Source organism: Balaenoptera ricei, chromosome 2 (genome assembly GCF_028023285.1).
Source record: "Balaenoptera ricei isolate mBalRic1 chromosome 2, mBalRic1.hap2, whole genome shotgun sequence".
NCBI classification, from domain to species: Eukaryota; Metazoa; Chordata; class Mammalia; order Artiodactyla; family Balaenopteridae; genus Balaenoptera; species Balaenoptera ricei.
Genome location: NC_082640.1, coordinates 138,501,182 through 138,517,365, shown reverse-complemented (window position 1 = coordinate 138,517,365; position 16,184 = coordinate 138,501,182). Strand labels below are relative to the sequence as shown.

The 16,184-nt window shown below is 40.4% G+C and overlaps 2 protein-coding genes across 4 annotated transcripts in view; one reads left to right on the top strand and one right to left on the bottom strand.

Moving 5' to 3' along the window:
• The window catches only part of ATL1 (atlastin GTPase 1), an 87,604-nt gene extending 71,725 nt beyond the window's left edge, over positions 1 to 15,879 (bottom strand). For all 3 annotated transcript variants that reach the window (XM_059914197.1, XM_059914198.1, XM_059914199.1), the window contains exons 1-2: positions 15,604 to 15,879; positions 5,317 to 5,486 (exon numbers count right to left, since the gene is read on the bottom strand). In XM_059914197.1, coding sequence (XP_059770180.1) covers positions 5,317 to 5,350 — 34 coding nt within the window. In that variant the 5' untranslated portion in view covers positions 5,351 to 5,486; positions 15,604 to 15,879. The remainder of the gene's footprint in view (positions 1 to 5,316; positions 5,487 to 15,603) is intronic.
• The window catches only part of MAP4K5 (mitogen-activated protein kinase kinase kinase kinase 5), a 144,627-nt gene continuing 144,169 nt past the window's right edge, over positions 15,727 to 16,184 (top strand). Inside the window, exon 1 of the mRNA XM_059914200.1 lies at positions 15,727 to 16,142. The gene's annotated coding sequence lies outside the window, so the exon portion shown is untranslated. The remainder of the gene's footprint in view (positions 16,143 to 16,184) is intronic.

Here is a 16,184-nt window from a genome sequence, read left to right as displayed (position 1 = left end):
AAGGAAAATATTAAATTGACTATTTTTAAATATAAAATTTCTGTTTACTAAAATATACCATCAAGAGAGCAAAGTCACACCACAAAGTAGCAAAGGACAAATAACCTGAAAAAAGATCAGCAAAGGGCAAACAGGCAGAGTAGGAAATAGTAATGGTTAATAAATGTATGAAAATATACTCACACCTCATTGGTAATCAGTAAAACACAGATTTAAACCATAGTGAGATATCATTTCACATCTATTATAATACCAAGTGTGGGTATTATAAGTAAACAAAATACTTTGTGGAAAAATGTATATGCTAGATTCCATTTATTTTAGGTTCTTAAAAATGTAAAACTAAATAATATATAATTTAGTGATATATGTTACATATATATACATATACATATATATTATATATATAACATATATATAATATATATGTTATATATATAATATATATATATATATATAAAATGATCAGGAAATGAGAAACACCAAATTTATGAAAGTATTTATAAGGAGACGTTGCCATAAAGGAGGGGCACCCAAGCAGTGTCAAAATATTGATAAAGTTCTATTTTTTCAGCTGGGGAGGGGGGATACAGGTGCTCATTATTATACTTTTTAAAACTGAACATCTATGTTTTATTTTTCTTTTGTATATATAGACATTTTTATAGAATAATTTTTATGTAAAAGAGCCTCCAAATTTTAAAATATGCAACTATTTTTTATGACTAAAGTTTCTCACAGTAAATCATTTTCCTGATGATCACAGGTTATACTTACAGTCTAGTCACTGGTTTCTAAAGATAATAAAGGCTACAGAGTTTGAAATGGAGGAAAGATATAACCCAAGAGCCATCAAGACAAGGTAAACAGATATAAAGTATAAAATATATATATATGAAAAAATATGTAGGGAAGGCAAATTAAATTAGAATAATGTGGAGGGAAGAGTCTGTAGGGGAAGTACATGTATGACCCAACAGAAATTTTATTTTGTTTCAGGAGGAACAGATATATAGAAAATAAGGTAAGTACAAAGGGACACAGGGTCTCATTTCAAGGAAAACAGAATACAGCCAATTGGAAAAGAAAGATCAGGAGATTACTATAATCAAGGTTGTTTTTAACCTTTCCTCAAAAAACAAAAACAGAAACCTAAAAATTAATTTTCAACAAATGCCTTTTCAATAAATAGACATTTCCTACACTTACTGAGAAGCTAAGAGTTTTTTTTAAAGGGGCAGGAAAAGCTGACACTTTAGTGCAAATATTCTTCTTCTAAAGCAATATTGCACCAACAGTTTCTGTTATATTGCAGAAAACTCAAATTTCCAGGTGGTATCCCAAGTTTTTAAGCAACTGTGATTAACAGAAACAAATAAATAAAAACGGGTACACTTCTGTTTTGTTTCTGGGAGTACTTAAACTCTAAGCCCAACATTGAAATACTGCTTTCTGGGCTACTGCTTCTGATATTCATCTGTCTCCTTTGTCTTCCATACTAGCATATTCTTTGCCTTCTTTTCTAGTCCAAAGCGATCAAGTTTATAGAGCATTGATTTCTTATACCAGCTTAAGCCTAGACAGGCTTGTTGTGGCACCTATTGGATTCTATTTTAATTCCTTGTCCTCATCACATGGACCAGGTAAACAAACAACCCTTAATTTATATCCTAGGTCTATAACATAAATTATCAAACCTCTGGGAAGTTATACTCTCTGAGTCTCAGATTCCTTATATATTAAAATAAGGATAATAATGCCTACCTTTTAAGAATTGACTTTTAAATGCTTAAATTTATTCAAACTTCTAGTTCAGTGTAGATTCAGGTACAGGTGGTGGGATTCTCAGTTTTGGAAGCACAGATTTGCTTCCCAGTTGTATGTATGGGTATGATCCTCAAACACCACCCAACTCTGGGTGTCAGCAGAGATGCTTTTCTGTTTTCTAGCTTCCATGGCCCCTGTAGGACCTAACAGCTCTCTGACCACTCAGATAAAAATAATACCTGTTATTGGTCCTATAGGGCCCTTATCTGAACTTTAGGTCCCCCGTACAAATTTTGCAAGTATCTCTCTTGCCCTTTTCTTGGAAATGCTATATTTTCCAATTCTGGATAGTTTAGCTTTCCCCTCTGCCCTTTGATTTCTAACTCGTCTGAAAAGTATGTGTTTAGCTAGATGATAAGGTCAGTTTACTGTCTTCCTTTCTAAGCTATCACCTGAGTTTTTTTCTCATCAGAGACCTCTGCCTTCTATGAGGGCCTGTTTTCTCTATTAATCTCACACCATGCCCCATTAAACATAAAAACACTCCATAGCATTATGTTATAGAAAATAAATTAGAAGACAACTCTAGGTTCTAATCTCAGTCCTTTAACTTACTAAATACTATGTGACTTTCACCAAGTTATTTAACCTACCTGAGACTCAGTTTTTTCATCTGCAAACAGGGAATATGTCTTGACAACTTAGGAGGCGAAAGATCAAATGCAATAATGCAGATGAATGTGTCTTTAAAACTATAGTTCTGGGGCTTCCCTGGTGGCACAGTGGTTGAGACTCTGCCTGCCAATGCAGGGGACACGGGTTCGAGCCCTGGTCTGGGAAGATCCCACATGCCACGGAGCAACTGGGCCCGTGAGCCACAACTACTGAGCCTGCGCGTCTGGAGCCTGTGCTCCGCAAGAAGAGAGGCCGCGATAGTGAGAGGCCTGCGCACCGCGATGGGGAGTGGCCCCCGCTCGCCGCAACTAGAGAAAGCCCTCGCACAGAAACGAAGACCCAACACAGTCAAAAATAAATAAATAAATAAATAAATTTATTTAAAAAAAAAAAAAAACTATAGTTCTAAACAGTGCGGAAAGTATTATCCATTCAACAAAATACTGGCGATGGCAAAAAAATCAAGTCAAACTGCCAGAGTTGGAGTCCTAGCTCTATTATTTACCTTTTAATATGTAAAATGAGGATTATAATACCTACTTCATATGATATTAGCTCAGTGATGTTAGTTATTATTGTTATTATTAAATGCCTATTACATGTTAGGCATTGTACTAGATGCTGGTAATAAAATGGAATCAAGACAGACATGGCTAACATCTTTGCCAAAAACTTCTACTATGTCCTACTCCATATGCTACATTTTCTAAGTCATTTATGTCATATACACTTTACAGCAAAGAAAAATCTGAGTAGTAAAGCATTTCCATAGAGCATCAAGATAAGACCCTACAATTCCACTATTTCTTTTCTGTGAAATTTCCAGTGAACACATAGTAACTGTGGTATTTCTTTTCTTAATTCATCACTTGACTCAAAACTCTTTTCACGACTTCTGGGTAAACTGCCTAGAATACGTTTCTATCAAATGTAAATAAGACAGTGTTTCTGAAGGTAACATCCAAAGATGATCTGCTTCTCAATCACCTAAAATGCTAATAACAGGCAGATTCCTAGACCTTATTTCAGACGTATTGATTCAAAAGCTCTGGCTGGAAGATGTGGGAATCTGCATTTCTAATAAGTTCCCAGTGTGATTTTTATGCAAATCCCATTTGAGAACCACATTCTCAAGAAAGAAAAAACCTCCACTACATAAGAAATTTATAACCAAAGGCAATACTGAAAAATAATGATCCAAAGCTTCGTGAAGGAGAAAAATTTTAATCGTCAGAATAAATTTTCACATGCCTGTCTCTTAACAGGGTTGAGTCAACAGTGCACAGACACACCTTAACTGTGACTGTTCAAGAAACTCCTATTCTGGAGGCCAAGGGAAAGGATGGAAAGGGGACACTCTGAAAAACTTTACCGATATTTCAGAAGACGCAAACAAAACGGTGTTATTGCAGTAGTCACGCCTACTAAAATTGGGATTTGGTGACAACAGAAAATGGAACCGATTTCTCTTAAACTCAGACAACTAAAGACAGACCTCCCTGCTCCAACTTCCCACATCTACCATAAACCTTGGATAATCTCTCAAATGTAGACTTTGTCTACTTGGGAGTTAAGCTGGTCCTGTGACCAATCAGAGGCAAGGAAAAATATGATCTTTTGATAAAAGATAATCAATTTTCATAAAAGATAACCAAAATGACTAATGAAAATTTAAATTTATACCTCTCAATCTGATGGACAGTTATAGAAGAGATCTCACTGAGACACGGAAGAGAGTCAATCAAGGAGCTCTGAACTCCTAGTGCCTGTAAACTTTCCAAATAACAATTCAAAGCTAATGAACAAACTACTTCTCTGCCCACTAAGCCACACTGGTCTGAGATCTGCTCTGGTGCAGATAATAAAATGCCCTAAGATGGCAGTGGGTTCACTGTGACTGGAAGAAGTCGGGAGCCCAAAGAGGAAAAAGACGCCCAACCTGCCCACACTAACCGTCCGTCCGCACCCAGTATGGAGCAGCAGAGCGGGCGGGGCTGCGATTTCTCCCGCATCACTGCGCTCTCTCTTCTCCGCCTGCGTGAGCGCCGCCCTCCCACTCGCGGCGTGAACCCACTGGGCCTAGCCTTTCCTTCCCCCTCCCCTCGGCCTGATGCTGAATCATGAGCCCTATATCTCCAAAAGGTAAAATCTAAGAACAATGCCACCCTTAGGGCCGGCCTGAATGGGGTACCAGGTCGGGGTGGGGCGGAAGGCTGGAAACCACAACTTTGCTCCCCTTCTTCCCAAATTCCCCACCCAACCCCCAGATGAAAATGAGTACCGCAGCCTTAGGGGATTCCCAAGCGGCACCCCTTCTCAGGCGTCGCTCGGGTTGGCAACGGTCAGACCTGGGCCCGGCGCGCTCCGCCTCATTGTTCCAACGCTGCCTGCCAGCCCGCCCGCCCTCCTGCCCGAAGTCCGAGCCCTGCAAGGCCGGGGAGCTCGCAGCTCGTGGGGAAGGGGTGGGCGATCTCCGCCCCTCTCCTGTAACCACCGCCCCCTGCCCACCACCCTCGCCCTTCCTGCCAACCTCCTTTCGCTAAAGCGGAACCAGCGAGTCCCCCGGAGGCGACCGGGTGGGTGCTGTCCAAATGCTGGGAGGAGGAGGACTGGGGTGGGGAGGGTGGGGAGAAGCGAGAGTCTTCGGCCTGCGCTCGGCTGCAGCCTTCGCCCCACCGCCCCACAGCGAGATGCCGGTTCCACGGGTCCCGCTCGGCCACGGTTCCTCCCGCCCGACAGGGAGCCGCTCGGCGGTGGCCATCTCCCAGCCCTGGATGCTGGCGCCGAGCAGCCCTTGGCCCTCCTCGTCTCCAGAAGCAGAAGGCGGAGGGCCCGTCCCCGTGCAGGCTGCAGAAGTCACCATATGCTACTCACCCCAACTGTTTCTGTCCCTGCGGTTCTTGGCCATGGTGGTCCGGGGACTGGTGGCGGTGGGGCGCTGTCACGGCGCTCGCTCTTCCCCCGGCCGCAGGTTGCTGGCGGTGGGAGGCTCTGTGCCTGCGCTGGGCGCAGTTCACTCAGACTCTGAGGATGTTGCTGTGGCGCTGGTGGGAAGGAGTGGGGAGGAGAAGGGAGGAGAAAGGGATGAACCAAGCTCAGCATCACAAGCCCAAGTTCACACAAATACCAGCGTCACACCCTCCCTACCTCAGCCCACCCCCAGAGCCTGAAGACAGTGACAATGTACTGCAACATTTTCGATGGAAAAAACATACAAATAAACAGCACCCCCTTACACACTCAAAGAATTTAACAGCATTATACAGTCAGAAATAACACAAGCCAATATACTGCATGACTCTGTATGTTCAAATACCTGTTTCCTAGACGAGTTACATATTAGTAGAAACATGCTGGCAACATTTATATAGCCAAAGAAATTTTAAAAATCTGCATTTATCTACCAGGTACCATTCCCCCCCTAATTTAAAAGCAAGGTCACATTAGTAAAGAGGGTATCATGCATTCTTGTACCTGTATACTGAACAGGCCTGTCTTTTAAAATTAGGATATCAAATTTAGATTAAGATCAAGATAAATGAAAGCTGGAGATTCACCATAATCTGTAACTAACTCCATTCTAGAGGGCAAAATTTCCCACTAGATGTGCAGAGATATCATCTGGCATTATACTGACAAATATTCTAAGTAAAGTCATACTACATAGTCTGGAAGAGCCTTGGCCGTAACAAAGGTTGCAGGCAATTTTGAAAGCAAAAGGCAGTAAATACTTTAAAAAAACACTCTCAATCTCTCCCTTTTCACTGGTTTCTTCCTCTTTCCCTATAAACTTAATTTTCAATGTCCTAGAAACACTGTCCCTTCATGCTACCTGACCCTCAAGATACCATCATCCCATTCCTCACCTCCTCACACAGTTTTCACCTGCATTTGGTTGTTGCCCATACTCTACACAGATCAGTTCTGCCTAGGAGATTATTGCTAGCTTCTTAATTACCAGATCCTTGGTCTCTGTTTACTCCTCATCATAAGCAACTCTTCACTCTGTGTGCCCTCAATGTAATTTACTATGATGGCTTCAGACAGGACCTCCATCCATGCTGTTGATTCCCAAATCTACTCTTCTAGTCTGAAGCTCTCTTGAGGAGAGATAATCATCATTCCAGAGCTGAATTTATAACTGCCTGAGGTCATCTTCACTTTGTTTTCCTACTGACACTTCAAAATCAATATGTCAAAAACCAAACTCTCTCACTCACCACTGCCAAATCTTATGCATTTCATATTTCAGTTAATGGTTCTATGACCTCAGAACACTGTAAACAAAGTTTACATTACAGTTTTAAAGGAGACTGTGTTCAACAGAGTTGCATTCCCTAAACACTAATGAGACAACATAGGAAGATAGAAATTAACTCACCCCATACCTACAAACCAAATTCATTAAATAAAAAGAAGCGTGTTCTGCTTTTCTTGTATTTCTTTACTATAATTCTCAGCTCACATTCTAGCCTGACAATCCCTTTCAGGTGAATCCCATTAAAAAAGAGTACAGTAGATTCCACCCCAAAAATGTTATATATGTAATTCAGTATCTATTCCTAATTGAAAAAGAAACTTATCTTTAAAAAACCCTTTTTCTGTTGTAATCTGTGAGATAATACTTGAGACTGTGTGAATGTCTTGGCCAAGAACTTTTCATCCAATGGTTTTTAGCATCCACTGACATCCTTGCCTGAACTGACTTTACATTAGTGATTTTAAAATAATTATACCACTTCTTTTACATTCTACATTTAGTAGTTGGCATTTCTTCTGCCACCTTTGTTTGTTGAGTACCACTATCCACTTCATGGATTCATAAAATCTAAAAAAACTTCACTGTATCATTTACCATCATTATTCTTTCTAATGCTCAAATTGCCCTAAACTTGACCAATGGTAGCCCCTTCAAGTTAACACCTGTGTCCTTTTAACATGTCCTATTTGTCTTTGATCATTTTCCTTGTTTTCTGGCACAAGAAAATGTTTCAAGTTTCCCTTGTATTTTCCCTGCCTCAGAACTAGGATTAACTGGTCCTCCAAGAAACTCTGGCTGCTTTTAATGAGAAAAGGAATTTAGAAACCAAGATCTGAATGCTAGCTGTGCTCACTGCTAGCTGGAATTTCACTGTTTCTAGACTCTTTCAGTGGACATTGTTAGAACACATTTATTTTTTAAAACCATAAGTTTAATCTACTCTAAAGAAACACCTCCAACAGTACGAAAATACATACATACAGAGTAATTTATTGCAGCATTTTTGTTATTGCAATATGTTGGAAATAACCTAAATGCCCATATATAGGAGAGTGGTTAAATACACTATAATACATGTGCACAATGGAATACTATGTAGCTATAAAAAAGAATACAGAAGATCTTTATGAACTGATAAATACTGATTTCCAGAATACACTGTTAAATGAAAAAAAAAAAACCCCAAAGCACAAATACTTTACCCATCCTGTAAGAAAGAAAAGCATATAAAAAATGTATGTGCTCCTCTGTGCAAAAGAAATACAGGATAAACCAGAAACCAATGAGATAAGTTATCTACAGGAGATGAGTGAGAATAGGATGGAAGCAATGGAAGAATGGGAATAGGGTAGCAAGGATTAGGAGGACTGATGCTTCTCTAAGCGTAACCTTTTCATAAAGCCCTGATTGTTAGAACCATGGCAATGTTTCACATTCTCCAAAATAAATAACTAAAATCAATCATGGTGGGATGAAGTGGGAGATTGGGATTGACATATATACATTAATATGTATAAAATAGATAACTAATAAGAACCTGCTGTATAAAAAATAAATTAATTAAATTTTAAAAAATAAATCAATCAGGATATGGGGCTAGGGGTGGAAGGAACTCAAAATGGAATTACAAACAGTAAAAAAAAAAGAAAAGTGAACCTAACTATATTACAGGGGAATAACATAACTACACTGAAGTGCTTTCTAAACCTGAGGAGCTTTAGAAAATAGTATTTTGATTGTATGCTGTAAGACTAAAGACAAAAACTGTATACAAGTATTGCTCTTTAGTTCATATTTTTTTTTCTCCCAGGACATACGTGGGTTAGCAATTCTGAAATTATTTATGTTTGCAGTATAATTGCAGTAATTTGCAGTAATTTGCAGTATAAATATATCATGTGTAATCAGAGCCAGATTTCTTGCTTTTGGAGATGAAGTTATAATAAGGAGAGTGGAAGGACAGAATGAACCCTGTGGTGTTGAACTGGAATCTGAGGTATCAGTATGATACAGTAAAAACACAAATAGCAGAATTAAAAAAAAATGGGCAGAGGCTCTAAATAGACATTTCTCCATAGAAGATATACAAATGGCCAAGAAGCACATGAAAAGATTATTTAATGTTTTTAGTCACTAGGGAAATGCAAATCAAAATTTGAAAAACTACAATGAGACATCACCTCAGACTGTAACCAAAAAGAAAGACAATAAAAAGTGTTGGTGAGGATGTGGAGAAACTGGCACTGCTGGTGGGAATATAGCCACTTTGGAAAACAGTCTGGCTGCTTCTCAAAAAGTTAGATATAGAGTTACCAATTGGCTCAGCAATTCCACTCATAGATATATACCCAAAAGAAATGAAAAACACATGTTCATGCAAAAACTTGTATAGGAATGTTCATAACAGCATTGTTTGTAGTAGCCAAAAGGTGGAAACAACCTAAATACCAATAACTATCAATGGATAAACAAAATGTGGTATACCCATAAAATGGAATATTATTTAGCCATAAAAAGGAATGAAGTACTGATAAATACTATACCATGAATGAACCTTGAAAACATTATGCTAACTGAATGACGCCAATCACAAAGACCACGTATTGTATGATTCCGTTTATATAAAATGCCCCAAATTGACAAATCTATAGAGACAGATAGTAGATTAAAGGTCGCCTAAGGCTAGAGAGGGTGGGTGGGAGGTTGGGGAGAAATTGGGGAGCAATTGCTACTGAATACGAAGCTTCTTTTGGGGGTAATAAAAATGTTTTAAAATTGATTGTGAAATCAATTCTGTTCAACTCTGTGAATATACTAAAAATCACTTAGTTATATAAATTGGTGAATTATATGGTATGTGAGTTATATCTCAATAAGGCTGTGTTTTAAAAGTCAAAGTCAAGTTTATTTTAAATCAGAAAAAAAGAAGAAAAGGTATTTGTACTTTAGTACTCTAGATCCTCTCTTCTCCTGACTCCTCTGGGATATTACTCCAAAAATTATTCCCTCCCTCCTATATCCTCAATTATTTTTTCTTCTATTGGTTCCTTCACCATGCTCATTTTCCCCCAAAAAACTCTCAATCAGGAGTTTTTCAGTAATCGATGATCCAACTTGCTCCTTCCCTCTATAACTAGCAATCTTGGAAAAGTATATCAGTTAGAATGCTTTTGGCTGTAACTCAAAATGGCTTAAATAAAAGGACATTTACTGTCACATAATTTTTTTGAAGACAGGTTGGTTCTATGGTGGTTCATTCATCAGTGCAACATCATCATGGATTAGTTAGGATAAAGAATTGGCTGCTGTAAAAAAAAAACTACAGTGGCTTAAGACACTTATTTCTCTCTCATGAAATAATCTGAGTGTAAGCCATCCAGGGCTAATATGGTGGCCTCTTTATACTTTCTTCCACCCTTAACTTGGGACTTCCATCATGTAATCCAAGATGGCTGCTTGGACAGTCACATCCTCATTCCAGCCATGTAGAAGGGAAGAAAAGGAAGAAGTGGATATATCCAATCTGAGGGTACAACCCAGAAGTTGCACACATCACCTCACCTCAAATACCATTGACCATACATGTCCCATGCAGTTGATAAATATACCATGTATTTAACTAAAATTTTGGGAATCTAATACCACAGAAGGAAGGGAAATGGATATTGGAGAATATAAGCAGACTATTTCACTAGGACCAAGATTGCATTCTACCATACTGTGTGTGGGCTTATTTTCTAATGCAGGCTCCTGCCATAGTTCCAAAACGGCATCTGCCATTCCAATCATCAGAGGCAGACAGCCATGCCTAGAGACAGAAAAAGGCATGTCTATGTCTTGTGTACCTTGTTAAAAAGCACTCCAGCAGACTTTTCCTCATGTATCATTGTCCACAATGGTCTAAGCCTAAACCATCCCCTTAACAAGAGGAATGAGGCTAGGCCAATCGACATTTACCCCCTAAGATTGGGGAAGGTCTCAGTCTCCTTTAATGGACATAGCCACTCAGAAAAGGTCCACAAAACTGTGGTTCTGATAATACAGAAAGAGGATCGTTTCTGAGCAGAATGCCCAAGGTCATAACCATAACTTCCATTTCCCCCTTACCCTCCACTAGTATCTCAGCTGGTAGGGCGATCCAAACTTTACTCCCATAGGATCCAAGTCCTTAGTGGTCTTATATTTACTGGATTGCTGCAGTTCCCCATTGTTCAGTAATTTTGGACATATGAAAACCAAGAGGTACCCTAGTGCATACCTGGGGTTCCAGATATAGTCCTTATTCTCTTTGTCGAGCAACAACCAATTTCCCCTTGGTAATTAAGACCAATCACTCCAACCAGTACAATGACCCCCTCTCTAACTGTTGGCTCAGTGGTCTGAACACCTCATATAGCCCAGGTGGTAGTGTCAGCTTCCTATTTAATGGAACTGTGACTGGGTTATCTGGGGAAAGTATCTGTCCCTTGCACACCAGGGCCTTCAGATCCACCAAGCCCGATGTTTTAGTCAAAGTTGTACAGACAAAAATTCTTCAAGTGAATTACTAGGAATAATAAAAGGGTCACTCCTACCTCCACCCCCTGGTTCCTCGGCCCATGCATTCTGAATATGGGGTAGATGGCAATATATAGTGGCTACTGAGTTAAAACCTCACAGGGGTTATCTCTCAGCCAACTGATCCTTCAGCAGGACTTTCCTCCATTGTATCATACTAGATGCTTCTAAGTGATGGGTTTGAGGTTAAGATCAGTTAATTTCATGGGCATGACTCCATTGCCACACTTCCTCATAGTAAAATGAGCTACTTGCTCAAATTTAATGTTGTTTGTGATACATAGTGATGAAATAAGGCATTCTGTAAGTCCATAATTGTGGTACTAGTAGAAGCTTTCCAAGCAGGGATGGTAAACCTGTATCTGGACTATGTATCTATTCCCATGAGGACAAATTGCTCTTCCCTCCATAATCAAAGGGACCTGGTTTAATTAAACTGCCACCAGGTAACTGACTGGTCTGTCTAAGGAATAGTACCTTACTAGGGTCACTGCAATGGCCTCTGCTGTAAGGAAGTTAAATACACCATAGAGGCAGTAACCGCATTACCCTTGGCAAGTGGAAGCCCGTGCCACTGAATCCGTGTTTAGCCTCCATTCCTATTGCCACATGGCCCCACTGAACTAGTACTAGGGTGACTAGGTAGAGGCTGACTGACATCCGTAGGACAGATCATCTTGTATACCTGATTACTGGGACGGATGCCCTCTTGTGGGCAGTCAAATGGTTCACAGACATTTTCACATTCCAGGTTAATTTTGAGACACCATCCATAATACATCTCCCACTGACTTCCTTATTTCTGATCATCTTCTTTCCAAGTTATTGCCAGCCTATTAATTACTGTGCATAAATCAGTATAGATCCATACCTCAGGCAATCTTTCATTCCTAACACAGAGGACAACCAGATGTTTTATTCAAAATTATGCCCTCTGGGAAAATTTCTCTTCATCTCTATTTTTCAGGTCCACTTCACTATGAAGTAGGGCCATAATTCAGTGGGTGTTAGTGTATCATCCAGACCATTAATAAACCAGGCCCAACTTTTCCTTCCTCTGCTAAATGACCATGAGCCCAAAGATAGGTTCAAAAAAAGGTGGCAAAGAAGTAGGGGCAGGTACAATGAAAGTTAGTCCATGTACTTTACTTGTGCCTTCCAGATCAGCTCAGGCCACCCCAGTATATACCTTTCCATTTGACAATGGAATTCTGCTGCCTATGTTCAATTTATGAGTCATCAGATAAAACCCAGTTCCTAAAGAGCAGTTCGCAGCACAAAATCACTTAGAATCCTGTGGTCAGGTGTTTAGTATCTGCCGAGCCCTGGTAGCAAGCCAAGAGTTGCTTTTCAACTGAGCTGAATACAGGAACCCTGATATCAATTCTCATATAAACTTTCAAACCACGCTGGGGATCAAAGTTACATATCAGATGATCAATTTAAGCTGGATAAAAAAAGGATGTGCACTGCCTTCCTCAACTCTTCTTTTTAAAACTCCCATTATAATGACCTGATACTGATTCTGAATGAGACACATGTTCTACTGCTCTCCAGAACAAAACAGAATTCTCCTACACTTTGAAAACACAGTTTTGGCCTCAACAGACAACTGATCTTCATTAGTAACAGAAAGAATAGTTTAACTATTTCAAAATCCAAATGATAATTATGGCAAATGTCTTCCAATATTTAATTGATTTATATTTAACAAACCTATAAAGCTCAATCACATAAAATTACATTTTGCAACTAGTTTATGTTGGAAGATTCATCAGGAAATTATATTGTTTAAGCCTATATGTTCCATACTGAAATTATTTTCCTCATGCTCTGTTTTGTCACACTTGAGGGTTTTAATTAGCCATTCTGTCTTGGTTACTAAATTGTGAAACTTACCTAGGTAGAAGTTAAAAAAATTTTATGTCCTTCATTTTGTTTTCTGTTTTTTTGGCTGCACTGTGCTGTATGCAGGAACTTAGTTCCCTGACCAGGGATCTAACCCACGCCCCCTGCAGTGGAAGCGCAGTGTCTTAACCACTGGACTGCCAAGGAAGTCCCTGTGTCCCCCAATTTTAAAAAATTAAGCCTTGGCTAAAATTGAAACAAGAGGCCACAGATTATAATTAGCATTTTACTAAAGAACTTTGAAAGAAGGGAAAAACACTATAAAGCATAGAGCAAACCATAAAAGGTTGTTAGGCAGATAACAGGAAAACATGGAATATATTAACATGTCATATTATGAAGACACAAAGAATATATGACAGTTATATCAAGCCATACTTATTCTTACTCAATACCTTGGCATTATGAAATTTGGTAGTTTGTAAGAAACTCTTCTGTGCTCAGTTGAAAACTTTTTATTGTTATGTTACCTTCAACCTTGAAACCATGTGCTTAATTGTTTAGGACGTAAAATTAAATTTATGCACTGTATGTTTATTCTATGGAAATTGAATGTGAATTTCTTTACTAACCATGAAATATTTAACAGACAAGCTATGACTTCACTGATCTTGATAAAATTAACTCAACCAGTATTTAAAAATTCTAAAGATTCTCTTGGAGTTAGTATAAAGCAGATGTTTTTTGCTTGCAACAATTGTGGTACAAGTAAAAGAACGATTATGGCAGGCACTTCTTAACCACCACATAAAATCTTGACTTTTTCCATGCTAGCCACCTCTGGGTTGATGATCAAAGCATGTGGATCTGCCATTACTGGCAGCATAAAGTATCTGCACTCCAGGGTCTTGTTGAAGCCTATGACCTCAAACTTTTTATTGCCTAATTCAAATCAAACATTGTGTTTCAAGAATAACATGCTTAAAGGAGTGTCAGAAAGACATTTATCCTTGTTTCAAACTGGGAATTCAGAGTTTCCATTTTAGGAAGGCCCATGAGGTAAGTTTTCCTAAACTCTTAGTATCAGGAAAAGATGTAACTCTCTCTCAATTAATTGGTTTACTGTGGTCTCAAAAACACTATGAAACCCTCTGCTTTGGCCAATTTGCTGTATTGTTCTGGTATCTTATTTTTCCTTTCTTTAACATCATACCTATTTCCTCATTTTTATCTTGTGTTATAGTATGCATTTTCTGTATGCTGCCTCAAATTCTCTGAGGAATAATGTAGGTATAAATAAGTAACGATAAATAAATTTCAGACTAGAAAAAGGATCAATGCTTATAGGGTCAAAGGGGGAAAAAAAGAAATCTATGACAGTAAATAAGTACTAGGATACCAATAGAACATTTGAAAAGATTTTGAGTCATTGAAGCCAAAAGTATTTGCCCACCAAAACAAGTGCCAAGAAGCTTTGAAAGAAGGAACTGTTCTTCAACAATTTTTTCAATGCAGCAAACACATAGGCTTTGTCCATAGAGCATGTAAGTCTGAGCTTACTTATGTTCCCTAAATAAGTGCCCTTTGTGCACGGAGCACAAGAAAATACATATATTCCCTGTCCTGTTAAGGTGTGAATTTAATTTCTACATTATGCAATTGATTACAATGATCAACAACAAGGAGTACATTGCCCAAGAATGGAATTGAATTGGATGTTCAAAGCCACAAGCCAACATCTGCAACTTGCTCTTTTGTGATTTTTTCAGTCACTAAATGCAATGGCCAAGTGTTAGCTGGCTTTTTTGTTCAAAACCTTCACAGGGCTCTAGAAATAACTTTGCCAGTATACAAACTGGCAACTTTATTTCTACCTTCAGACCAAGACTGGAACTGAAACTACAAAACAGCTTGTTAAATATCAGCCAAATTACTTCCCTAAACTCCTGTTTCATATTCTGTGCATTGTGAAGTATTTTTAAACCTTTTATATTTTGAGAACCCTCTTTATAATCCTGTAAAATGCTTTATAAACACTTCCTTGGGTGTCAGATGCAAAACCTTATCCTCTTCATGCTGCAGATAAGGAAACGGAGACATTGCCAAATACGATGTCTTTCTTATCCCAGGTCACATACTGAGGAAGTGGTAGAGCCAGAACCAGGTCCCTGACTTTGTTTCAGATTCTGCAAAACTCCTGACCCAAGGAGCGATACCCGCGTTCAGACAGCGCGTGTGCCCAACAGGGATAAAGGCCATCGAGACTACCTAGGAATTCAGACTTTCAGAAATGTCTTGGGAAAACTCAGTAGAAGACAGGTTGCGCAGGTGTGCAGTGAAGCCTCAAACTCATACCACTGAGAATAATTTGCAAAACAGGACGGTGCAGTAGGGTGTGCCGCGACTTAGTTAATCTGGCACTCCACTCCCCCACCTCCTTCCCTGGTGCCCCACTGCCAGGTGACTTCTCACCTGGCCCAGTGCCCTCAACGTACCTTTTCTGAACTGGGAGGGCTGCGTTCCCTTCGCCCTCGTGCTCACCCTTCTCCCTCTAGCCGTCACCTTCAAAGATTACCCGACAAAGCGGGGGGCGGTTTAGCGGATGCGCTTCGGCCCACGAATGCCCGGGGGCTTCCCTAAGCCCCGAGGGTGGGAAGCAGAGCCTGGGCCCGGAAAGGACGCGCCGGCCTGGGGGGGGGCGCGGCGGCCCGGCCGGGAGAGTGTCGTGTCCCGAGCAGGCCTCAGGGCGGCACTCTGGCCCTGCGGCCGGCGTGCTCGGGCCGGCAGCTGGGCGCCGACCTACGCTGGCCGGGAACGTGTCTCCCGGTGACGCAGCCCCGGGTGGAGAACGTGGTGCGGCGGCAGCGACGGTACGCCCCTCCGCCGTCCGCGAGAGAACGTGCGGTGCAGCGGTAGGCGGCGACGGCGCCGGACCGGGAGCGGCCGGCGGGCGCCGGGAAGCAGGACGCTGGCGCCGGCGAGGAAGTAGGTCCCGGGCGCGGCGCTCAACAAAGAGTGGAGCCGCCCCCCTCAGGTACCCAGCCGGCCCCGGGCCCCGGCGGGCGGGCAGACCCGG